The following is a 24,567-nucleotide window of genomic DNA, read 5'->3' as shown; positions in this document are numbered from 1 at the left end:
GAGGTGGCTTCAGTGCTGTGCCAGGGATACCCTGTCCCTCCATTCTCACAGCCTCGTGTAAGTGCCACTACCCTGAGGCAGCTCATGTTGCCGCGAGCCTCTGACAGGTGCCGCCTCGGCCCGGGTCCCCACGAGTGCGGGCCCCTCCAGGTGGCTCTTTGCCTTCGTATCTGGTCTGGGAACATCCGAGGGTTTCAGTTTAGGGGTAGCAGCCAGAAGCAACTGGTTTTGAAAGTTTTCAGCCTGAGCTTCCTGAGGGCTTAGCGAACAGTCGTGGTCAGCCGCCGCGTCGGCCAGGCCTAGGGCAGCAGAGAGAAAGTGATGGGGCGGGGGCGGTATTTGGGTATCAGTTAATTTCTGGAAGAGCTAAGCGTGGGCGGGGTGCAGTGCGGGCCCCCGGCCCTAACCAGAGCTCAGGGGGCCATGTCCTGTTTTCCTCACACCTGAACTGTCAGGTCTCATCTAGTTAAACAGCGTGGATTTATTTCGTTGTGGCCTTTCCCTCACATCGTAAAAGTACACATAATTGATTTAGCTGGGGGAGGAAGCCACGTGGCATCTGCCAGCCCGGGGTTGGTTCTGTCTGGAGCAGAAGCCCGGTCCAGACTTTCTCACCCAGCGCAGCCCTTGGGAAAAGCCGGTGTGTGCGGGGCATGGTGGACAGACGCCCTTCCCTTGGGTCCAGGCTGTGCTGGTTAATGTTCGACCGCCAGCCTGCCGAGAATAAAAGGCCCCATTTGCGCCCCGGCCATCTCCCTGGGTAGCTGGCGTCAGCAGTGGCGTGGGCACTGGAGCGCTGGCCTCACGGAGTGCGTGTTTCCACGTGAGACTCGGCCGAGAGGTAGGAACCACCGAGTAGGAAGGCCCGGGTGTTGAGTGTTGGTTTGTTGCCTTTGTTTTAATCTCATTTTGCTTTGTGGTGAGTTTGCAGAGGGGCTGCTGGCGAGGTCCCTGAACACTGAGCGCTGCCTCCACCTCTGCTCAGGACTTGGAGGGTCTCCCTGGGGTCCTAGGCGGGGCCTGCGTGTGTCGGCGCATTGGGGGAGCCTGGCTTAGCTGCCCGCCCCCCATGTCTCCTCTCCGTCCCCCTGGTGGTGACTGGCATGGAGTTTGGGTCTTTAGTATCTGCTGTGACACCAGCCGCAGAGTTCGTGCTTGTTTGCTATTCTCACCACTGGGAGCCTGGGCTGTGCATCTCCTTCAGCCCCCGTGGACCGCCCCCCCCCCCCGGACTTGTCAGGCTGATGCCGCACCCCTTGTGCCCCTGTGGGATCCTACGAGGACCCTCTGAAGAGAGGGTTCCCACCTTGAGAAGTTTGGGTGCCTGTGGGAGAGCCTGACACTTGTGCTGAAGTGTCAGGTGGGAGCAGAAAGGTGACTGAGCACCCCCCCACCCCGAGATGGCAGTGTGGGCGTTCAGCCTGCTCTGAGCCCAGCGCTCTCCTCGAGGGCTCCTGCAGGAGGGACTCAGGTGGCGGTGACGTGTTGAAATTCATTCATTAGGACAAAAAGGCCTTTTTGGCAGCCTGGGGGGCACCTGGGCTCACAGCTGTCTCTCAGCCTGTGACCTCAGGGCTGGGGTTCTCCCCGCCGGCCCCTCTGCCCGTGTTTCCGCGGGACTCACTCGCTGCCCCTGTCTCCACAGTACTGCTCACGGCCGTCAACTGTTACAGCGTGAAGGCCGCCACCCGCGTCCAGGACGCCTTCGCCGCGGCCAAACTCCTGGCGCTGGCCTTGATCATCCTACTCGGCTTCATCCAGATCGGGAAGGGTGAGTGCAGCCCCTGGGCTCTCCCAGCTGTCCCGGGAGGCCCTGCTGAGCCTGGGGGCGTGTGGGGGGAGGGGGAGGGGTCCCCGTCTCTGAGCGCCCGGCCCCAAATCCACCGCCTTAGCTAACGGGTGTCACTGGAGTCGGCGCGTCACGCGGTCCCGGGAGAAGCACTGACACTGAGTTAGGCGGGCTGCACGTCACCTGGCGGGTCGTCCGTCCCAGAGCAGCAGGAGAAACAGGTCTGCCATGCAGAGGCTGCTGTCCTGCCCACACAGGGTGGGCCTGGTGGTGACCGGGGTGGGCGGTGGTTCGTGGGGAGAGCTTGGCGACGCGCCTCCTGCATTAGCAGCACGGCCGAGAGGTGCTGTTGCCGGTGCCGCTGGATCTTCCACACGGGAACGTGCCCCCAGCCCCCAGCAGGGTCCCCGTGCCCTGTGGATGGCTGCCTGCCATGCCGACCCCTCCATGATGGGCGCCGATGCAGTGGCGTTTGGTGGCAGTGTGTCTTCCCGCTGGGCCGCGTTCTCGTGAATGTGCCGCAAAGTTTATGCTGTGGGCAGGTGGAGTCTCCCCGTTTCTGGCTACTGAGAGGGATGCTGTCGGGAACATTCTTGAGGGTGTCTCTTGGTGAACGGAGGTACTGGCTTCTCCAGGATGGCTGGATGGCAGGCCCACGCTAGCCTTGTGCGTGGCTGCCACAGATCTGTGGTCACCGTGACGACACAGAGCAGCACCACCCCCACCCCCGTGGCCCCGTGTGTCGGGGAGCGGGGAGACCAGCCTCCGTGTCCCCTGGCTTCCTGGGAGCTCAGGTGCCAGCATCTTCCTAAAGACAAGACTTTGTCTGGAGGACCCCGGCCGGGCTGGGTTCCAGGTACCAGGAGTGCTGACGGGAGCGCTAAGGGAGCTGAGGGACTCCCTGCCACTGAGAGCTTATGGGTGGAAACCAGTGGGTAGGGGGAAAAATCCATCCTGCGCCCACCAGGCGGTCTAGCTGGGGAGCACGTCAATGTCATTGGAAGAGGACTTGCTGGTGCAGGTTTTGCTTGGCTGGTGTGATTAGATACAGGCTGATGAAGAATGTAGGGGGGCCGGAGTCTTGTAAAAACAAATTTCAGCAGGGAGAGCAAAGCGCCTTTGTTCAGCTTGAATACATAACGTGTTTATAATCCTACTGCCATCGAAAACGTCCCCCCCCGAAGCCATTCCTTTCTGAACCTGGGAGGCAGTGCAGTGTCTGCAAAATTCCTGTCCGCTGGTTTCCCTCCCAGATGGATGCCCTCCCTTGCAGAGGACACTTTGTGAAAACAACCCTTTCCCCACGAGAGTCGCCTGACTTACCCCTTGGGCGGCTGCCCCAAGGATCCCATGCTGAATGTTGGTGGAAGGGCCAGGACCCCTCTGGCAGGGGCTCAGCGCAATGGTGCCCAGATTGGCCGCGAGCCACGGTGCATCTGGAGGACATGACCCCCATCTCGCAGACCTGCCCACGCGCCGTCTCTGCCCTTTACCAGTGCCTGGCCCCGCCTGGCCTGCCTGGTGCCCAGAGGGGCCTGGGGGCTGCAGAAGGGGCTGGGGCGTGGAGCCCGGCAGGTCCAGGTTCCAGGCCTCTGTTCCAGGCCTCGTCCTCGTTGCCAGTGAGACTCGTGGGCAGTCCTGCCCGCCTTCCTGTCCTCCTTCACCAGAACTTTCTGAGGCCCCGGGTGTGGCTCTGTGCTGAGACCCAGTTGAGGACTCGGCCCTGCCGTCCAGGGCTCGCGCTGTGTCTGGTGTGCGGACATCAGACATGTGCACAGGAGACCCGCAGACGGGCAGGCAGGGCTCGGCCCCGATCAGGAAGGCCCTTCTGAGGGCCAGAGGGACGGCTGGATGAAGGCTCAGAGTTGGTGTGACCGGGGCTGGCTCTGCAGGGCCCGGGAGGGGCTCAGGTGGCCCGGAGGCCGGGGGAGGCACGCATGCGGGGCCTGGCACCACGCGAGGGCTCTGGATCCCCCCCCCCCCAGCCTTCTCAGCAGGGGGCACTGAAATCAGGCCGGCGTTTCAGAGCCCAGTGGCCATGAAGTGTGGGTGGCGGAGGCTTGGCCAGGGGCGGCCACAGAGAGAAGCAGGCCCGGCGCGTGGTGTGGGGGGGGGTGCCCCGAGGACCAGGGCTGAGTGACAGCGGTGGGCAGAGGGGCACTTCGTGCCCGCTTTGACTTCTCTCTGTCGGCCCTTTACCTACAACACCCAGCAGGCCCACGGCCCGAGGCCAGGCCATTCCGAGGCTGGAGGGTGGGAGTGGGGAAGGCTCGTCCCTTGAGCCCCGGCCCCTCCTGGAGGACACACAATGGGACCGTTGTGGTTTTGCTCGGCTGTGTCCTCCGGTGGGCGGGCCCCCGGCGTCTCCTGGAGCAATTGGAGCAGCTGGTGTCACCCTGCAGGTTAAGGGTGCCCCCTGGGGGAGCTCACGGGAGGGGGAACCGACAGGCCCCGGGCCCTGGCCTCCATGGCAGTTCCTGTGAGGTCACCTGGCGCTGAGACGTAGGCCCCCGTGTCCGGGAGACCTGGGCGTGGAGGCTCCTGGCCCCTGTGCTGATCGTGTGTGTCTGGGCACTGCCATGGAGTGACCTAGGGCAGGCGTGGCAGGAGTCCACCTGGGCCGAAGGGGATCCTGGCAGTGGGGAGGCCCCGGTGGGGCTGTGAAGGCCAGCGTGCCCCCAGGGCTGGGACGAGGCTGGGAGTCACTTGACAGTGTGTGTTTTAGTTCTTAGGTTAGTGGGCCCTCAGGGCACAGAGCAGTGGTGGCGCAACCCTGCCCGGCTTGTAGCAGGGTCGGGGTCCAGTCATGACCCCACAAGGCCTGTGACGATGGGCACTGTGTGCGGGGACGAGAGCTCCCTCGAGGCACGGTCCGCCCTGCGTCCTGTCCCAGGGTGTGGTGTCCGGAGCTGGTGGGGAAGGCCCTGGGCAGCCCAGCCAGGTGGCCAGAGCACTGGGGGGCAGGGAGGAGACCCTCGTCCTGGGAGGGTCTGGGTCTCAGCAGGGCCCTTCGCTTGCTAGAGCCTTGGTGTCCTCATGTGTGAAGTGGCCACAGCGGCCCCAGGCCTTGGCTGGGGTTCAGTTCTCCCCACGGTCACCTGTGCCCCAGGAGACAGGGGCGGGGCCAAGGGGGAGGGCGGGCCAGTCTGCTCCTCACCCAGTGCCCAGAGCAGCAGGTCGCGCGGCAGACATGGGCACCCCTCGGCCACCGCGGGAGGGCTTGGATGCGGGTGTCTCTTTCCTCTGGGTGCTCTTTTTTTTTTTTTTTTTTTTTTTTCGCGGTACACGGGCCTCTCACTGTTGCGGCCTCTCCCGTTGCGGAGCACAGGCTCTGGACGCGCAGGCTCAGCGGCCATGGCTCACGGGCCCAGCCGCTCTGCGGCATGTGGGATCTTCCCGGACCGGGGAACCCACGTGCCCTCCATCGGCAGGCGGACTGTCCACCGCTGCGCCGCCAGGGCAGCCCTCCGGGTGCTCTGATTGATTTTAGTTGAGACCTTTCCGTCGGCCTGCGTGGCTCTGGGCAGATTCCGAGTCCAGAGTCATCACAGGTGGGAAGTCACATGCTTTGCTTGTGCTGCCCTCGGGGATGAGACCAAAGGCCTGGAAGTTGGCTCTCTCCCTGCCGACCTTGCTCACCCGTGCCCTGGGTGGTCAGCTGCTCGGACGGGGCCGCAGCAGGACGGGGGCGGCAGCCACACAGCCCTGTGCTGGGCACACTTTGTGCCCAGGGGTCTCTGCAGCCTGTGCAGTGCAGAGAGGGTCCTTTGAGGCTTGAAGCTGATCTTGAGGCCCCGGGGCAGCTCCTCCAGGAGTTTAAAAGACGGATGATACCGGAGACAGACGCTGGCCACGGTGAATGGGCACCGTCACCACCACCCCCGAGGCAGAGCGGAGAATAGGCACCAGACACTGTGCGCTCAGCCCGGGGTGTGGAGATGGGAAAGAGGGACCCGCAGCAAGCCAGCTGTGGGATGCAGCCTCCCAAGGGTGCCTGGTCTCTGGGTGGAGCAGGAGACCCGCTAAGGGCAGGGGTCCTACAGAGCTGACTCTCAGATGGGGCTCAGTCCCACGGCCAAGCACCTGCTCGCTTGGCCCGTGATGGTGAGGCGGGATCCAAGGCCACGGCTGTGGCATGTCCTGACCATGCCTGTGAAGGCACAGTGGAAACAGGGAGTGTTGTGGGGCAGCCGCAGCACAGGACACAGACCAGGGCCTTAAAACGACAGCAGTTACCCCCTCACAGTCTTGGGGCTGGCAGTCCAAAACCAGGCCGCGCTGCCTCTGGAACCTGGAGGGAGGAGCGTCCTTGCCTCTTCCAGCTCCAGTGGTTCCCGGGCTCGTGGCTGCATCACTCTGCCTCTGTCCTCACGTGGCCCCCGTGTTTCTGTGTCTTATAAGGACGCTCTCGGGGAATTAGGGCCCACCCTCGTCCGCGGTCTCAACCTTGACATCCTTGCGTTGATTACATCTGCAAAGATCCTTTTCGAGCAGGTCACCTTCTGAGGTTCCAGGGGGACATGAACTTTGGGGGTACCCTGTGCAGTGCGCTCCACCACATACACAACCATTATGTGGAACCCCAGAGGGTTCAGGAGGGACCAGGTGGAAGGTTCCTGCACAGTGGACACCCGCCCACGCTGGTTCGGGGAATGACGTTCTCACAGTCAGCGTCAGCGTCCTAGGAGGAGTGCCCGTGGGCAGAGGCAGGAGGGAGAGCACTGGGCAGGGCGCGACCTGGTCACGCTGAGGCTCCGGCATTTTTCCAGCTTGCCCCCAGCTGCCATCTCCAGGCTGGGCATTGAGAGACTGTGGGTTCCCATGCCCGGGCCCAGGCCAAGCCTTGGTGAGTGTGACGTAAGCCCGGCAGGACCTTGGGGGGACGCAGACGCCATGAGGAGCCCTTGTCCTCTGATTCAGAGGGGCTGGCACACCCCCCGGGGCTCCTGGTCCCGTCCCCACGCGCACAGCTCCTGAGAGTGGGGTGCCCTGCGCCCCCGGGTCGAGGGTTGCCATGGCTCTGCCTGCATGACGCAGGGGGCTGGGCTGCTTTCCCTGAAATCGGCTCCCGGGGCCTTGTGAACACCCGCACCCCAGCCACCCTGGTTCCCGAGGCTGCCAGGGAAGCCAGGATGCGGCTCTGCGCTAGCTTCCACCTTCCCGCGGCCCTCCGAGATGGGCAGACCCTATGAAGCGGCCTCGGGGCCTGCCTGCACCGCGGGTGAGCCTGGGGGCGGGACCCACCCCTGGTGGCATCACCTTCTGGGTGAGCAAGTTAGAGGCGGCTTTGAGGCCTGCCGGGAAGCCCCAGAGACGGGGTGGCCCAGGGGACCCACACCCCCAGCCCCTGCGGGAGGGCCTGCGCTCCCCCATCTGTCCATCGTGATGACTTTTCTGCCTGCTGGCCTTCTGTGGGCCCCATGAGGACAGAGCTGGAGTGGGGAGCTCGGCGGTCATGGGCGGGGGTAGGGTGTTAACGAGGTCATCCATCCCGTGTCTGGCTGGCATGTGGACCTCTGTGTTTTTAACAAGGATGGCATCCCGGTTTGGGGTCCGGGGCGGGGGACGGCCGAGCACATGAGCCGTGCACCTGCCAGCACCGTCTATAGCGGGATCCCGCCCGGCACTGTCTGCTGTGTTGGCCGTCTCGTCTGCCGGGTATTCGCATCACCCAGACTCCACCCACTGGATGACGCCCCCAGCCGTGACAATCCCAAGTGTCTCCCATCACCGTGTCCCCTGGTTGCTGGGGCCGGTGGGTGGCTGAGACCACCGTGCGGGGTCTGGGATCTGCCCTGATCTGCCCTCCCAGGGGGTTTTCTTGTGTGTCCCCTGCGGTGGCCGCCAGGCACCGAGTGGCTGCGGACACACATCATTCCGTGGGGTGTGGCTGCCTCCCTTGCTTCTTCTACTGCTCTGGAGACTACCAGGCAGGTGCCGCGCACGCCCCCCAGCTCTCCAGACCTCTGCAAGCCCCCCTGCTGTGAGGGCTCCAGCCCCAACAGGATGCCCGGGCGGCACGGGCAGGCGGAGCCACTGTCCCCGGGCGGGCGCCCCCGAGCCGTGCCTGTCCTGGGGGTCCCGGGGCCAAGTGCCTTGCAGAGCCAGCAGGCCCGGCGCCCATTCCAAGGCGCCCGTGGAGAGGAGGGCAGAGCTTGGCCAGTGTTTGGTCGGGTGCCCAGCCCGGCTGCAGGTCTGATCCAGGCGGCCCTCCAGCTCAGACGGAGGCTGGACAGACCCAGGAGTTCTGCCGAGGGGGCCCACGTGTGCACCCAATCGGGCGCTGGCTGTCGGCAGGAGGGAGGTGACAGGGAGGGGGCAGCACAGAGGGACTTGCAGTGGCAGATGGGAGCCCAAAGCAGCCACATTCCTGGCGGAGCTCCCCCTCAACCCCCTGCCCCCTGCACCACCGTGCCAGGAGAGAAGCAGGGGGTGTGCTGGCCTCTGTGCACCTGGATGCCCACTTTCCTCCAGGGCATTCGGGTGCTTTGTAGACAGGGAATGAGGCCCCGGATAACCAAGAGAGCTCCCAGCAGGACGGCCCGGCCACACCTGTCCTACCGAGGCCCCCAGTGGAGCCCGTGAGAGTCTTCAGTCTGCGTTTGGGCCAGAGCAGCTAGTATTTTCTTGGGGTTTCAGAGGCTGCAAAGTCGCTCTAAATCCAGGAAATAACCGTTCTGCAGCAGGAATTCCATCCACCGTCTCAGGGCGATGATGCGTTTACGTCAGGACTCCAAGCCGTTAGCGCAGCGCCCCTTGATGAAAACAGAGGCTTCCCAGGCCTCGGGGCTGAAAACGGTGGTTCTGTAACCCCAGCCTGTATTTCAAGCCTTGAATTTATTCTCAGCAAGAGCACAGGCCGTCCTCCTGCATAGCCGTGTCTCTAGCCCACACGTGCACGTGCGTGTATCCGTGGTGCGTGCACATGCACACACGTGTGTACAGTGTCACTAATTCAGATCGTGCTCGAGGTGGGAGCCAGGGTTTTTTTAATAAATTTATTTATTTATTCATCTTTGGCTGCATTGGGTCCTAGTTGTTGCACGCGGGCTTTCTTTTAGCTGTGGCAAGCGGGGGGCTACTCTTTGTTGAGGTGCACAGGTTTCTCATCGCGGTGGCTTCTCTTGTTGTGGAGCATGGGCTCTAGGCGTGCAGGCCTCAGTAGTTGTGGTGCACGGGCTTAGTTGCTCCGCGGCTTCTGGGATCTTCCCGAACCAGGGCTCGAACCCGTGTCCCCTGCACTGGCAGGCGGATTCTTAACCACTGCACCACCAGGGAAGTCCTGGGAGCCAGTTTTAATGGCTGCACCGAGATCTATCTTCCAGCATGTGCGAAAAGCAGTTCCCCTTGAAGCACAAGCAGGAGATTGAAGTATGTCCTGATGGGGAAATGGTGCAGATTGAGGAGAAAATCTCAAGTGCCTTACTTGTAAGGAGCCCTTGCTGTGAAAGGCCTTCAGTGTTCCAGAAGTAGTTGCGAGACCCTGAGCGGCAGCAGCAGCACCCTGTAGGGGTGCAGGGTCTTCCGGAGACCTGGGGTCACGGGAGCAGCTGCAGCGTCTGGGAGCGGCTGTCTGCTCAGGAAGCCAGACGCAGGTCCGTGGGCAGGTGGCCTGAGCCTCAGCTTCCCCAACTTGTGGGACAGATGCCCCTCCCCCTCCTCACAGATGTAAAGGAAGGCACATTCCAGAACATGCCATGGGGAGCAGCCAGGCCCTGGGTGCCGTGCTGGGGTGCCCTGTCCTGAGCCGGCTCTGTGCACTGCCCCCGCCCACCAGCCTGCTGACCCCCCTGTGACCAGGCGGTCTCAGGACCCGGGCCTGCAACACAGGTCACGTGTGGGTGGCGGGCTGGGTGAGCTGCCAGGCTCCCTGGAGCCTTTCCTCGTCACGAGACCGCGGCCTCATCTGGGGAGCGGAAGGGACCTCCTGCGTCCTGAGTCCTTCTCCCAGCTCACGCCTAAGCACACCTGCAGGGCAGAGTCCAGGCATCCAGGGCATCTGGACCCAGAAAGGAAGTTGGGGTCCCTCCCCTCCCCCAGCGGCGTTTGCCAGAGGAAATGAGTGCTGCCTTGAAGTGCAGGCTTTGACTGGGTAGGATGACGGCGTTTTATGGGAGCCTCCCTGCCACGGGTCCGCTTTTCAACCTCCTCATACCGTCACCGTGTTGTGTTCCTGGGGTGACCAAGGCCATCGCCCTCGTGGAAGGCATGGCGTCCTCCATCCCCCCGTCCCCCCGTCCCCCGAGGGACCTGCAGATCCTCCAGCCACGGGTGGCAGTGACCCATGTAGCAGCCCCAGGGTCACGTCTCAGCCTGGTCCCTCGGGTCCTGGACCATGTGCTTCTCAGCAGCACGGGGCACAGACCCTCATATCCAGAGCCATGGGGCCTGTGTCACGGCCGCACCCAGAGCCGGGGAGCCAGGAACAAAAACCCCATGGAGTCTGGCCGAGCCCCTGCCCGTGTCTGTCGGCACCTGGCTGGCAGGCTGGTCCCTCCTTATGGAGCGAGTCTTTCTGGGCCTGGGTGTTATGGGGCCATTTCACAGATGGTGTAACAGCCTCAGAAAGGGCCAGACACTGTCCTAGTAGCCAGGGACCCTTCTAAGGCCCCCACGTTTCACGTCTACCATACTGGGTTGAGTGGTGGCCCCCAAAACATGTCCAACGGAATCGGTGGATGTGGCCTCATTCAGGAAGAGGGTCTCTATAGGTGTAATTAAGGAAAGGATGGAGCTGAGATCGTCCTGGGTGAGGGGGGCCCGAAGTCCAATGACAGGTGTCCTTTCGGGTCACCAGAGGAGCCACAGCAGAGGTGCCGGTGAAGGCGGGGCAGAGGTTGGAGCGATACGGCCACAAGCCCAGGACGCCTGGGGCCATTCAGGGTGGAAATGGTCAGCAGAGAAGCCGACCCCCTGTGTCCAAGAGCCCAGTACGTCCATCTGGGTTAGGGAACAGAGCTGAGCCCACCGTCCCTCACCAGCTGCAGCCCCTCGGGTACAGCCACGTCCCAGGGCGGGTCCAGGTCGTCTTCGGGAGCTCGTGTGCCCAGACGAGAAGCCTGGCTTACGCTTAGCAGCTCTGGGCTCCCAACACTAAGGGGGAGAGTGGAGACGCAGCCCAGGTGCCCTGACTGGGCCGCATCTTGAGATCTGCAGGGAGCGTCCTCTGAGGCGCCCAGCGCCCTGCAGCCCAGGCAAGGCAGACCCACCCCGGTGCCCGCCCGTCCCAGGCATCCTGTCCCACAGGCACAGATGGACGCTGGGTGTCCGCCCGGCCGGGGGTCTGCAGAGCTGCCCTCCCCATCTCGAGTGGGCGGGGACAGGGGCCTCAGACCTAGCAGAACCGTGCTCACCCTGCCTGCCTGCCCCGGCCCCTGGGAGTCTGGGGGCTCACAGGTGCATTTAATCTGTTGCATTTTTGTCTATTGCTGTATTTTGATCCAGGAACATTTCGGAACTTGTGGCTTGGCCTCCGTGCCACGATTTCTAACCCAGAATCCCTATCTGTCTGTTTGGCCCCTGCCAGGTAACATGTCCAATCTGGACCCCAAGTCCTCGTTTGAAGGCACCAAAGTGGACGTGGGGAACATCGTGCTGGCACTGTACAGCGGCCTCTTTGCCTACGGGGGATGGTAGGTTCTAGAACATCCGGGCCCTGGGGCACACATGCCAGACCCCAGAGTGTCCAGAAATCCACACCTCTCGGCCATCCACGGGCAGTTCTACGGGGCGGGGGCAGGAAACCCCATGCTTCCCGAGGAAGCACAGAGGGGCCCTCATAGCAGTGCTGTTCTCGGCTTGTGTCCTGCCCCCGAGAACGGGGCCCCGAGATAAACCTCTGCTGACACCTCAGGGACGGTGCTGCTTCCCAGGGGGGATGGCGCTGGGGAGGGGCAGGAGCATCGCCATCTCAGGAGGCGCCCGCATGGCCCCAGCTGCTCACCAGGAGGGAGGGAGCGTCCTGGGGGTGTGGGCGTCCCCTCTCCACCGGCCCAGGGCAGCCAGGTCGGACTCCCCGTGGAACCTGCATTCTTTCTTCCCGATGACTGAGGGAGGAACGTATAATAAAAGTCTGCTCTCTAAATTCTAGGAATTACTTGAATTTTGTCACAGAGGAGATGATTAATCCCTACAGGTATGTATGCGAACAGAGACGCGTGTTTTTATCATTTTCACCTGAGAGAAGGAAGAAGCCTGGTTCTGTCCAAGAGCCCATCCTTGGGCTCAGCCCAGCCCCCGACAAAAGCAGTGCATGGCCTTCCGGGAGGGCCCCTGGGGTCAGGATCATGGGGGCCGTGTGATCTAGAAGAAGGTTCGTCCTCAGAATGGGCAGGAAGCCCATTTCACACATGGGGGCGTGGAGGCCGGCAGGGTTGAGTCGCTGGCCCAGGTTTGCACAGCTGCACAGCTGCCCCAAGCGCCACCTTCCAGCCACTTGCTGGTCACGTGCCGCTTCCCCTGCAGCGAGGGACAGGCCCGGCCCTGTCGTGGGCTTCATTTTGGTGATGTGCTCGCCCGGTCCTTGCAGAAACCTGCCCCTGGCCATCATCATCTCCCTCCCCATCGTCACCCTGGTGTACGTGCTGACGAACCTGGCCTACTTCACCACGCTGTCCCCTGAGCAGATGCTCACGTCGGAGGCTGTGGCCGTGGTAAGATGCCACCTGCCGCTAAGAGCCGGCCGCGGCCCTCCGAGCCCACGATGAGAAGCAGGCCGGGCCCCTCGTCTGCAAAGTGTGCTCCTACTCAGAGGGGTTGAGCTGGTGCTTTACCAAGCCTGCCAGTGGGTGCAGGGCGCTGGCTGTACGTGGGGACCCCAGGGAGCTGCAGCAGCGCTGGTGCCCAGACCACCCTGCACAGCTTTAAGTTGGCACGTCTGTGGTGGTTCCAGTGATGGTCGCTCTTAGAGCCGAGGGGCTGAGTCCATTACGGACCTCCAGCCCCACCTCAGAGGCCTGTCCCACCTTCCGAATGAATACTGAGCCCCCGGGGAGGGGATTGTGTGTGGGCCAGCCCGGGGGTGGGGGGCGGTGAGGCGCCTGCGGACGGCCAGGTGGGGCAGTCGGGGCGTCGCAGGGCAGGGCTCACGCTCAGCGTCCGTCTAGGACTTTGGGAACTACCACCTGGGCGTCATGTCCTGGATCATCCCCGTCTTCGTGGGTCTGTCCTGCTTTGGCTCCGTCAACGGGTCCCTCTTCACGTCTTCCAGGTGAGCCCCGCCAGGGCCGCCGCCCTCGGTCACTCAGGCTCTGGCGGCAGAGCGGTGGAGCGGGCGGGGCTGCGTGTGGGGAGCTGCTACGCGTGGCTTTCTCGCGTGCTCTCGGAGAGCTCTAGTTTTTGTTACTTTGAGTAATAACATGGCTGTCAAAACATTCAAGTGACACAGAAATAACGCACGTTCCTGCCCAGAGGTGACACAACTGCTGTGTCCGTCCAGGCTCTCTCGTGGGTTCACGTGAACCCTGTGGGGGGCTGGAGGTGACAGGGCCCCTTGCCAGCTGGCTCCGTGGGGGACACCAAGGCCCACGGCAGGGAGCCCGGTCCTCAGCACAGGCCCCCTCCGCTCCCCACCTGCCTGGGTCCCTCGGCCGAGGCCGACCGCCTTCCCCTCTGTCCTCAGGCTGTTCTTCGTGGGAGCCAGGGAGGGCCACCTGCCCTCCGTCCTCTCCATGATCCACCCGCAGCTGCTGACGCCCGTGCCCTCGCTCGTGTTCACGGTGAGTCCCCGCCCTCCATGGGGCGGGGGTCACTGGCGGGGCAAGGTGGAGGGTGGGCGTGTCCCTCGGGGATTGTTGGGGGCTCTGCAGAGGGAGTCCGGGAGCGGCCACGCCGTCCCGGCTCCGCCTAGTGTCACCAGGCTGCGGGCCGGAGGCCAAGGTGCAGGTGAGACGGGCTGTAGCGCGAGGTGTGTCTCCACGTCAGGCTCTTCGCCACACGCTCCCCTGAACTCCACAGGGCGCTGGATGGTTTTTTGTTTCTCGTTCCAAAATTAATACATGGTGGTTATTAAAAAAGAGAGAGAGAGAAACAAGAAGCAGAAACAACCTGGAGGCGTGTGAAGCCAAACCCCCCCCGCGGGGCAGCGCGTGGCCTGTGACCCCTCCTTGAAATCCAGGCGCCTCGGCCCCTTCCCCGCCAGCGCTTTCCTTGGCCGTGAGGGCCTGCGTGTCCCACAGACCACATCTTCCTTTAAGACGGGAGTGGGTGCGTGCGGTCAGCCCGCCCGCCAGGTGTGTCCTGGCGGCGGCAGCGGCTCACGGCCCGTCCCCGTGCTTGCAGTGCGTCATGACCCTGCTGTACGCCTTCTCCAAAGACATCTTCTCCGTCATCAACTTCTTCAGCTTCTTCAACTGGCTCTGTGTGGCCCTGGCCATCATCGGGATGATCTGGCTCCGCTACCAGAAGCCAGATCTGGAGCGGCCCATCAAGGTGAGCGTCCACGCGGTCCCCACGTGTGCCCGGGCAGCCAGCGTCGCTCTGCGGGCCTCCGTCCCCTCTGCACACCGGAGCTCAGGGCACCCTTCTCCAAGGGCCCTGGTGAGAAGCCTTGAGTTCTCCTGATGACTGTTTGATTCTAGGTGCTGGGGTTCGTCAAAGGACACGATAGTCACCCCCCACCCCCAGCACCTAATCCTCCTAGAGCTTATCTTCTAGCGAAAGGAGAGGAGCAGGAGTAAGCAGCTTGCGGCCCCGGGCGGCCGGGGTGGCCGTGAGCAGACTGCACGTGGGCGGAGGGGACGGGCCCCACCTTGTCTGGGGAGGGGCGCGTCCTCTGACTTTGCCCCTGAGTGAATGGGGGCTTTTCGGGACCAGGCTGCCCACCGTGCCCCCAGCCTGAGGTCGGCTCTCTGTGTCCTCATAAACTCAGTACTGGGCACAGCTGCCCAAGGGCGACCTTGTTTCTCCAAAAAGGGGGTCACACCCCTGCTGGGGAGGCCTGGTGAGCACGTCAGCTATGCCCCCGACAGTCATGGCGGAGTGAGAGGGCAGAGCCCGTGGCGTGGCGGCTGCCGACCGGCAGCTCCTGCCCTTCATCCGGTCCTGGTGGCGTGTGGCCAGCAGCTGGCGCCTGTCCAAGGGCCCCTCGCCCACCGAGCAGTCCTGCGATGCCAGCCAGGACCAGACTTCCTGTCTTGGACAGGTTCCGCCGGGGGACCCAGCGACCTCAGTGCCCTGGACCACCTTGCTCCCTGCTTGTGGGGAGCAGGCCTGTCCTTGTGGAGCTGGGGGTGGAGCAGGCATGAGGGCCGACCTGATGGGACCCTCGCTCACCCCAGGGTCTCTTGCCAAGGTGTAGACAGAGGGCGGGTTCCGGGTGTGGACAGGCCGCCTGGCAGGAGGCATGGTGGGTGCAGACAGGGGACAAGTGTCCCTGGGGCCCTGGCCGTGCTGTGGGTGCCTCTGTGGCTCCTCTTCCGGACCCTGTGTGGGCGGGGCTGTCTGCCAGGCAGCCACGCAGCCTGTGGTCCAGTCCATCCGCAAGGACTCTCTGAGAAGGTGGGCGCCCCTTGCCTATTAGCGGGTGGCCACGGCCTTCCCAGAGGCATTGCCCCAACACCACGGGACAGTGGTGAGGGGCGGGGCCGGGGGCCCGCTCTGCGATGTGGGAACCAGGGGGGCCCACCTTCCCCCACCTGGGAAGCCTGGTTGGTCCAGCTCACCCGCCAGCACCAGCTGGGCTTTGGGTAATTACTGCCCAGTGCTGGGTGCTGAGGTGGGTACACGGAGAACAAGGTTCTCAAGAGGCCAGCACGACCCAGGGGAACCTCAGGCCCTAGTAAACCCTAGAGATGCTGCGCGGCGAGTGTGGCAGCCCGGGAGGCCGGGCCCTTTTGGATCCGGAAGGATCAGCTGGGCGCAGGGCTGTCCGGGGGGGTCCATGGGAGGGGCTGGGGGGGCCCAAGGGCGAGGCCGGCTGTGGCGGGGGCACAGGGAGGGCGCCGTGCTCCCAGGGCTGGCCAGGACAGGCGGGGAGGCCCCGCTCCCCGTGTCAGCTGCGTCCCCTCCGCAGGTCCACCTGGCTCTCCCGGCGTCCTTCATCCTGGCCTGCTTGTTCCTGATCGCCGTCTCCTTCTGGAAGACGCCCGTGGAGTGCGGCATCGGCTTCGCCATCATCCTCAGCGGCCTGCCCATCTACTTCCTCGGGGTCTGGTGGAAAAACAAGCCCAAGTGGCTGCTGCAGAGCATCTGTGAGTACCTCCCCCCCAGCCGCGCCTCCTCCACCCGCCCTGGGGTCTGCCCCGCCCGCCTGGCCGGGAGCGACGCGGCAGGCAGGGCCCACGGCCCGGGGTCCGCGGGGGGTCGGGGTCGGGACGCGTGAGGCCCTGGCCGAGCAGACCGAGCTGGGCGTGTCGGGTGGCGACCTGGCCTACGTGTTTCAGGGTAAGGCGCTCAGCTGCGCACCAGCTAATCTCAGAACAAGGGATTCCAGAAAACCAGGCCGCTCTTGCCAAGTAACGAAATCCCCGTCTGCCGCCAGCTTAAACCCAGCCGGCTGAGGAGGAGAAAACAGGGTCTGCACTGTGGCCACAGGGCTCATTTACAAGCCTGGTTCAGGACCCTGTGCCGAGACCACTGTTAGTGTGACCGGCTCCTGCATGGGCTTCAAAATCCCCAGGGTAGCCGTCCCAGAATTCTCATGGGCACCTGCCCGGGGCCCAGGACGCTGCCCATCATGTTGCTGGGGCTTTGCCTCCAGCCCGGACTGTAGTCCCTGTTGAAGAGCTGTCGGAACACACCAAGGGCCTAGAGCAGGGCCCCTCCGTTCTGAAATCTCCCCCGAGTGATGCTCGTGGAGGCTCTGTGGGTGATGGGTTCACCTGGGCGCCAGCACACCCGCCTGTTCCAGCCCCTCTGAGGACCGCGGTGGGCGTGCTGGCTGCCGGTCCTGGAGGTCTGCCAGGCGGTGGCCCAGGTGTGGTGTCACAGGCCTCCAGCAGGGGGGCACCATCTAGTTACGTCTCTCGATGGCCCTGGGGTCTGAACCGGGATGAGGGGTGGAGCCGGCACCCGCCTGTTGCGGGGATCCTTGGCCACACCTCCCTGAGTAACGTAACCCTCAGGAGGCCTGCAGGCCCGAGGTGCGCACGTGCGCGCACACACACGCAAATTGGGAGGTTCCACATAAATGTCTGGCTTTCTGGCTTCTCCTACAACCTCAGGACGCATCAGGATGGGGCGGGGTGAGCCCACATCCCTCGCTGCCCTGACCCCCCAGGCCCGGGACCAGAGGATCCCCAAGTAACTCCGCTCTTCTCCTGGCAGTTTCCACGACGGTCCTTTGCCAGAAGCTCATGCATGTGGTTCCCCAGGAGACGTAAGCGACAAGATCTGAGAAGCTGCCGGAAGGAAAACGCAGAGATTGTTTTAAACCACCCACCCCTTAGAAAGCGACTCCGGTTCCATCATCCAGGCAGCTCAGCTGGGGGCCCCCACCGTCCCTCCCCCGGGGTGGCGGCCGGGCCACTGTGAACCCTGGTACGAATTTAGTCCCAGAAGACGGATGTCTGTGGATACCTCTCGAGCGTGCAGGCGGGAATGTTGGACCGAGGAGGCCGCGGGGCTTCCTGCCGAATCAGGCCTTCTCCCTTCTCACCTTTGTGTATTTGTACTTTTTTTTAACTTTATTTTATTTTTTTTGGCCGCGCCGTGCAGCGCGTAGGATCTTAGTTCCCCGAGCAGGGATCGAACCTGTGCCCCCTCCATTGGGAGCACCGAGTCTTAACCACTGGACCGCCAGGGAAGTCCCTTTATTATTTTTGTTTTAACTTAATCTTAGGTCGCGTCGACGCCACCAAGATGATTATTTTTTAAAGAAACGTGTGTTGGCGGAGGGGGGGGCGTCTTTTCTCCCCTAATGCCACCCGTAGCACGATGTGCCTCAGAGGGACCAGATCCTGTCGCCAGGTTCCGGCACGTCTCGAGAACGGAGAGGTTCTGAGAACCCCCGGCAGTGTTCCGGGCTCGGCCTCACCCTCTGGACGGTGGCCTGGACACACGCGCTTGGGCTTTGCCGTTTCTCTGTTACCGTAGATGTAGTGACTTGCGTGAAACTAACCCACGTGCTCGTGTCTCGTTGCCTTAAAGACCTGCGCTAGCTCCCTTCCCCATCCCAGAAAAGAAAGAACATCTGAATGAAAGGCTTGTAGAAGGAAAGGCCTTGGGCTGATTGACAGTGGTGCCCTGGTGCCTGCCGCGGGCAGGGGCATCCGAGCGGAAGTCAGGGGCAGCTGGGAGACCCCGGACCTCCCACCGGGACGTGCAGATCGGGGCCAGTTTGGGGGCTAGACCCGGTCACTCAGGACACCTTTGGGCTCCTGACTGTACAGTCTCTCCCTGGACACCAGCCTGAGCAAAGGCCAGAAGCTTCCAGCAGCTCCTATGCTGGGCGAGTGGGCAGTGCTGTTGCAGGTCAGGTCTGCATCGGTTTTGGAGCCAAGCTCTAGTCCTTTGAAAGCTTCACACTTGAAATCTGGAAGCAGACGCCGTGACCCCTCGTGGGCTTCTCCTCTGTGTTCCCGCAAGGCAGCTCTCCCGGGCCTCGAGGGCTGGATGGCAGCCCTGCCAGCTATCGGGGGCTGGCTCTCAGCTCCTGGCCAAGGCGCTGCTGTCCCCGCCCCCGTCACCTGTCCCAGACTCGGGGAGCTCGAGTCCAGGCCTCGGCACTCTGCACCTGCTCTGAAGGCCACCTGACTCGGGGTCTGGCTCCCGCTGAGACCAGCATGGTACACCTGCCCTCCCCTCCGGAGAGCCTGTGCTCGCAGGCTTTCGTGTTTGTGGTTCCCATAGCATTTTCCCCAGGGGAGGCAGCCGAGGCCCAGAAGCTCCTCTGGCCTGGCCACCGGCTGGCTTTCCTGTGCTGTCACTGTCCACAGAGTCAGCTTGGGGAGCAGCGTCACCAAAGGTCAGATCGGCTCCCTCCAGGCCCCTCTTAGGCGCTGGCGGCTCTGCCTTGGTCTCTGACCCCTGACCTTCCCAGCAGGGGAAGGATGAGACTAGCCCTTGGGCATCGAGCCTCACTGCTCAGCTGTAGCCATTTCCCAGGGGCCATGTGAGCTCCGAGTGGCCAGTCCATCCACTGCCACCCACCTGGGCTCCGGGGCCCCGCATGGTCCGATGGGCCCAGAGAGGCCTGACAAGCAGCTTGTTGCGGGGGGCCAGGCTGGGCATTGAGGCTGAAACAGAGGTGGCCACGTGTCCACCCCTCCCTCTTCGTGCTGGTCAGGAGACCCCTGCCCGCCTGTAGCTCCTGACGTGTGAGGAGGACTGACGTCCACGGAGGTCTCCTCACCAACTCAGTTGTCCTGGGGCTGTAAGCCACACATCTAGGGGCTCAGCTCAGCGTCTGAAGGCAGAATGTCATCCAGGAGGTCAGAGACCTGGTTTTAGACTTTCTGTATTGGGGCCTCAGTTTTCTCACCTGTAAATGGGGCCTGCAGCTGCTGTACCACCTGCCTGGTGGGATTGTGCCCCTTCAGGAGGAGACTGGCCATCGTAGCCACCGCAGCCCCTCGCACAGCTGGCGGGCAGGGTGCTGCCTGGGGTGCACGGCCCACTGCCTTTCCCACCGCAGCCCCTCGCACAGGGGGCGGGCAGGGTGCTGCCTGGGGTGCACTGCCCACTGCCTTTCCGCGGGGGTCCAGCAACCGCTGAGCAGATTTTGGCCTCTTTGCCTCCAGGGTGTCGGGGCGACACTTAGGACGCATCGTAGTCAGACCACTGGCTCTGGACGTGACCTGGCAGAGTGCAGGGAGCCAGGTGTCCCTGTCCAGACTGCAGTGGCCTTCCCACCACGTGCATCTTGGGGAAGTGGGGTGGCGCCAGCCCTGCAGGAGTGACGGGGCCCCTTTGTGCACTGAAAGGTCAGAGGTCGTTCTGAAGCGTGGCTCTCCACAGCATGTGGGAAGGCAGGTGGTGGGCCCAGGCTGTGATTCTTGGGGCTGTGGGGTCCCGTGCAGCCCAGGGCCCCCGCCCGCCCCTTAGAAGGCAGGCGTGTCTGTTCTGGGGCAGAGACTCCACTCCCGACCACACTACTGACAAGTGTCCTGAGCGTTCACCTTCGTGGGTTACTTTTTTTTTTAAGCCATGTTTTGGCGTAACAAGCGTGCAGCCGTTCTGCTTTGTTTCGTCCTCACGTCTCACTAGTGTGAGGGATGCTGTTGGCACCATGTTTATTCACCACGGGAGTGGTGCACAGCCCAGCTGCTCCGCGGGTCCCAGCCACGCCAGCCGCCCACCACGATGTCGCGCGGTGACGTGTGTGACTTCACGCCTCTCTCTCCTGCCAACCGCTACCCTGTTACATGCTTGGCTGGTTCGGGATGGGCAGTTCTGTGTTTTGTGGGGGGTTGTTTGTTTCTAAAGAAGAATTATAAGCACTGCTGATGGTTTTCTGTCTTGTATTCAGCGCCAGGTTCTGGCTGTAGGGAGGTTCCTGGAGGTGCCTCCCTGGGGTGGGGGTGGGGGTGGGGTTGATCATACGCCTCCTTGCCCGGTTCGTTCATTCATTCATTCATTTGCCAACAGCCTCCTCGAGGCCACAGGTGGGTGCTCGGGGCCAGGGAGGAGGCGAGGGGATGAGAGGGGGGAGTTTGGGTCCAGTTCTCAGGAGGGACCTTGAAGTTGGGGCCGAGGAGCACAGGCCTGGCCTTGGGGCGACGGCCAGGCCGGGACCAGCGCCGGGTCGGAGGGAAGGGACAGGCTTCCACAGCAGCCCTGAGGGTAGTCATCACAGCCTCGGGGCCCTGCCAGCCCTCGCTCGATGCCGGCAAACTCCACTCCTCGCGGGGCCGTGCGTGGCGGGACGGGGGAGGCCGCCTGAACCTCAGCGAGGGCAGGAGGCTCGTCCACGGCGGCTGCTGCGCGAGCCCCGGCTGCCGGGACCAGGGGCCTTGGGTGCCCCTGGGGAGGCTTCCACTCCAGCCCCTGGGCTTGGGGCAAGGGAGTACCAGCCACGGGCCAGGTCCTGGTGCTGCCCCCAGCGGGGTGGGTGCCCAGGGTCCCTGAGCACCACGTAGCTTCGCTTTTTGCTGGAGAAAACCTATTACTCCAGGGAGACCAGCTGAACGAAATCCCAGGGGCAGCCCCGTGAGATGCACAGACCGTGATGCATCCACTAGTGTGTTGAAAGTCCTGCTTCCGTCTCCAGGGGAGCAGGTGGGACACACGAAAGGGCACTGGCATCCTGATCGTTCCTTGGCCCTCAACGAGAGTGCCTTTCACGGTCACTGACGGAAAAGGGTCTGGACACGAAAGGACAGGTCTCACACCAACCTGAATGAACTGCCCCACGCGTGTGGTCTGAGCGGAGCTGGTCAGGGTCCTCTGGGGCAGGAGGGGGCAAGAGAAGAGAAACGTCTCCGGGTGGGGGACCAGGGCACTTTGGCCCAACCCTGTGCACGGAGAGAGCAGCCTGTTTGGAGAAGGTGGGGAAGAAGGTGGTGGGATGCTGGCTGCTGGGGGAGGCCTCTTCTCGTAGTCCCCGAATTCTTGGGAAATTGCCTGGGGAAGCGGCCGGCGGGGTCAGGCTGTCGGCAGCGAGGCATGGGCCTCTGACATCGCTGAGCCAGCCCTGCCCGTGGGGTTAGCCAGAACCACCGTGAGGGCGTGGGATCTCGGCAGACTGGGGATGGGGGCCAGGCAAGCGGAACTGGATTCCAGGCAGAGTGGGACGGGGCGGGGGTGACATCCGGGCCCAGTGGGAGAGCTCAGACACCCCACGACGTTACGAGGACCCTGGGGAGGAAGCAGCACCCCCTGGCGCTCCTGCCTCTGGACAGGACCCTTTCGTGCGTAGTAAACGTGTGACCCTTCCCTGGTCTCCAAGATGGTGAAGGGGTGGCCCAAGAACCAGGAGAGCAGCACATCCTCACCCCCAAAGGTGCCCCCTGCACTCGTGGGGCTGCCCCAGGCTACCAGCCTCCCTTGGGGCCCCAGGACCCTTCACCCTCCTGCCTGAACTGCTCCTCAATTTCTTCGTGTGCCTGGCCACGCCACACAGGCCCCGAGCTGCACGCGTTACTTCTTGGGGCCCAGAGTCTGGCAAGACCCAGATCTTTGTTCTCCAGCCACAGGGTGACTTAATTCTGCAAGTAGGAACTCAACGGTGATTAAACTTAAACGCCTAGATCACACCAACACCTTGGGTGATCAGATCTTCACAGAACCTGTCTCTACCCGTTTCACTGGAGAACACATCCTCTCTGGGTCAAAGAGGGGCACAGAAGGTTCCAGAAGCTGCTCTCCCTCATTGATCTCTGTGCAGGCTGGTCGAAGGATGGCATGTGGCCCCCAGACGGGCTCTTACCCTCACCCCCTCCCCGAAGGAGGGCTCTGGGACCCAAAGTCGGCGTGGGTCTGGCCCTGCCCACCTCGTGGTCCCAACCCTTCCAAGCCCGGGCAGGTAGTAGCCACCTGCGCTCTCTGGGCCAGCCAGGCCCCTGAACTTGGGAATGCAGCAAGTCCAGGGTAAGGAGCCCTCAGGGCCGACTGGGTCTCCCCGCCCCGGAAGCTGCAGGCTGGGCCGCTCTTCGTCTCGACAGGGTTCCACCTCATCGTCCTTCCTGCACAGCCGGCGAGGCTGGTTCCTCTGGGGAGCGAACATTTTCCCACTGCCAAGGGCCGCTGTGTCCCGGGCGGCCATGGGAGCGGGAGGGTGCCCCTGGATGTGACTGCGCTTCCCGCCCGTCCCTCTGGCTACCATGACGTCTTCCAGGCTCTGAAGGTGGTCTCGTGGGACGGCCCTGCCTGGTTCTCAAGGAGCCACGGGGGCGGGGGGCTGAGTCCCCAGTTCTTCCAGTAAAGCCACTCCTGTTTTCTCTCTGGGCCTCGTCCCTTGACTCGGGCTGCGAATCCCCCAGGGAAAGAAGTGTCACATGGAAGCCAGATCTGGCCTGAGTAAGGAGGGATGTTGGAAAGGTCACTGCAGATGGGCCCTGACCACAGGACGGGCAGTCGTCTCGGGGGAGCTGGGGGAGGGGAAGGGGCTGGAAAGGGCCGGGGCGGGGGTGGGGTGAGGGCGGCCGGGAGGGGCGTGGGGAGAGAAGATCCCCCAGGCGGCCTGTTCCAGGAGGGGCTGTGGAGCCAGGCAGTGTCCTCTGGTCTTCGGGGCAGGGGCACTGGGCTGGGCTCTTCGCCAGGCTGGCGGCTCGGTGAAGTTCAGCCCCGTCTACATGAAGTCGGGGATGTTTTCTTCTGTTGTACCTGGCATGCCGCCCCCCACCCCGGCCACCTCCCGCTGCCTGCTGCTGCCCGAACCCTTCACGGGCTGTGGACAGGAGAGCCTGGCCTTGCCCTCCTCTGCTCCCCACGAGCCCCCGGGTTATGGGAGCTGCCTGTCCCGTCGGGGAGACAGAACCTCACCCGATAAGCCCGGTGCATGCAGGTTCCCAGGGCTATGGGTGTGCAGGGTCGAAGTCAGACGTGCCCACCGCAGGGAAGCAGGAAACAGGCATTGAAGCCGCCTGATCCCTTAGGAGCGTCGGCAGAACAATAGGAAGCTGCTAAAGAAACTGGCTCAAGCCCACACTGGAGTCCAAGGCAGCCGTGAAGACCGACGAGGTGATGAGAAGGTTCTGTGGCGCTGGCTGCGCGATGCTGGCAGATGCACTACAACCCACTGGACGGTACGCTCTACACGGGTGAATTGTTCAGTATGTGAATTACGTCTCCATAAAGCCGTTACCCCAAAGAAAGGAAGACAAAGACGGACGACTCGCCTTAGAAACAGCGTGTACCACTAAGCAGGGTATGGAACGGTGGACGTGGTACGCTACGATTTTTTCAAAAAAGGGGAAAACAGAATATACAAGTGTATTTTTCTGAGTATGCAAGGTCTCTGGAAGGGTTCTGCAGAAGTCGGTAACCCCAGCCGTCCCCAGGGTGGGAATTGGAGTACCCAGCGAAGGGGCAGGAAACATGTTTTCATCTTGCACCCTTTATACTTCTTGAATTTTGAATCCCATGGGTGATTTACACATTCACAGAAACAATACTTTAATTTTTTAATATATTTATTTTTTAAAAAATTGTATTTATTTTTTTTTTTAGAAACATTACTTTTAAATTAGCTTTTTAAACAATCAGGGGGCTCTCTGGGATGCTGGCGCTGTTCTGTACTTAGATCTAGTCGGGTGGAAATTGATCCTGCTGCGCGTGAAAGCGTCACACGCTTTTCTACACGTGTTTTTAAATGTGTGCTGGACGCTTGGCTGCCTGGATCTTGCTGTGCATTTTTGATGTGCCCAGCAGACCCCAGGACCCCACCCATCTGACAGACATAATGCAACACCTGCTGCATTTGAGACAAAGACCCACCTCCATAGGACCTCGCACGTCTGCCGCCGGCTGCTCTTCCAACCCTTGTTGACCCACCCGCGCCCTCCCTCTGCACCCCACTGTGATGGGCCGCCTCCCAACGGCTGGGACACTCCCAGGGCCTTTGCTTGTGCTGCTTCCTCGTGGAGCAGCTCACCTGCTGACTTCTCTTGGCCCCTCACCCCCCTCCCTCTCTGGGCACTGGGATCCTGGGACCTCTGTCAGATCCCGGGAGGTTTATTGGAACGTCGTGAGTTGCCTTTTGGCTTTTCCCTCGCTCACCTCTGAGAACACATGGGCTGCTGGGGACTCCCAGAGACACTCAGATGGAAGCCAGAGAAGGGGGACGAGCTGCCCTCAGTCCTCCCGGATGTGAGTGTGCCGTGTTCCGTGAAGAGTCCCGGCCCAACGCTCTCCAGCTATGAGAGTTTGAGCAAACTCCTCCCCCGCCGAAGCCTCCGTTT

General features: G+C 62.8%; 1 protein-coding gene across 1 annotated transcript in view; it reads left to right on the top strand.

Annotated features, from left to right (window-relative positions):
* Positions 1-20,158, top strand: part of SLC7A5 (solute carrier family 7 member 5) — a gene marked incomplete at its 5' end in the record, with an annotated part of 32,874 nt that extends 12,716 nt beyond the window's left edge. The window contains 9 exons of the mRNA XM_082677929.1: positions 1,646-1,771; positions 11,316-11,421; positions 11,880-11,924; positions 12,318-12,441; positions 12,895-12,998; positions 13,410-13,506; positions 14,069-14,218; positions 15,801-15,978; positions 17,054-20,158. Of these exons, the coding sequence (XP_082534055.1) occupies positions 1,646-1,771; positions 11,316-11,421; positions 11,880-11,924; positions 12,318-12,441; positions 12,895-12,998; positions 13,410-13,506; positions 14,069-14,218; positions 15,801-15,978; positions 17,054-17,109 (986 nt within the window). The 3' untranslated portion in view covers positions 17,110-20,158. The remainder of the gene's footprint in view (positions 1-1,645; positions 1,772-11,315; positions 11,422-11,879; positions 11,925-12,317; positions 12,442-12,894; positions 12,999-13,409; positions 13,507-14,068; positions 14,219-15,800; positions 15,979-17,053) is intronic.
* Between the last annotated feature and the right edge of the window lie 4,409 nt (positions 20,159-24,567).

The sequence above is a fragment of the Grampus griseus genome, assembly GCF_964374135.1.
Source record: "Grampus griseus genome assembly, chromosome: 19".
In the NCBI taxonomy this organism is placed as follows: domain Eukaryota; kingdom Metazoa; phylum Chordata; class Mammalia; order Artiodactyla; family Delphinidae; genus Grampus; species Grampus griseus.
This window is presented reverse-complemented; position numbering and strand designations above follow the sequence as displayed.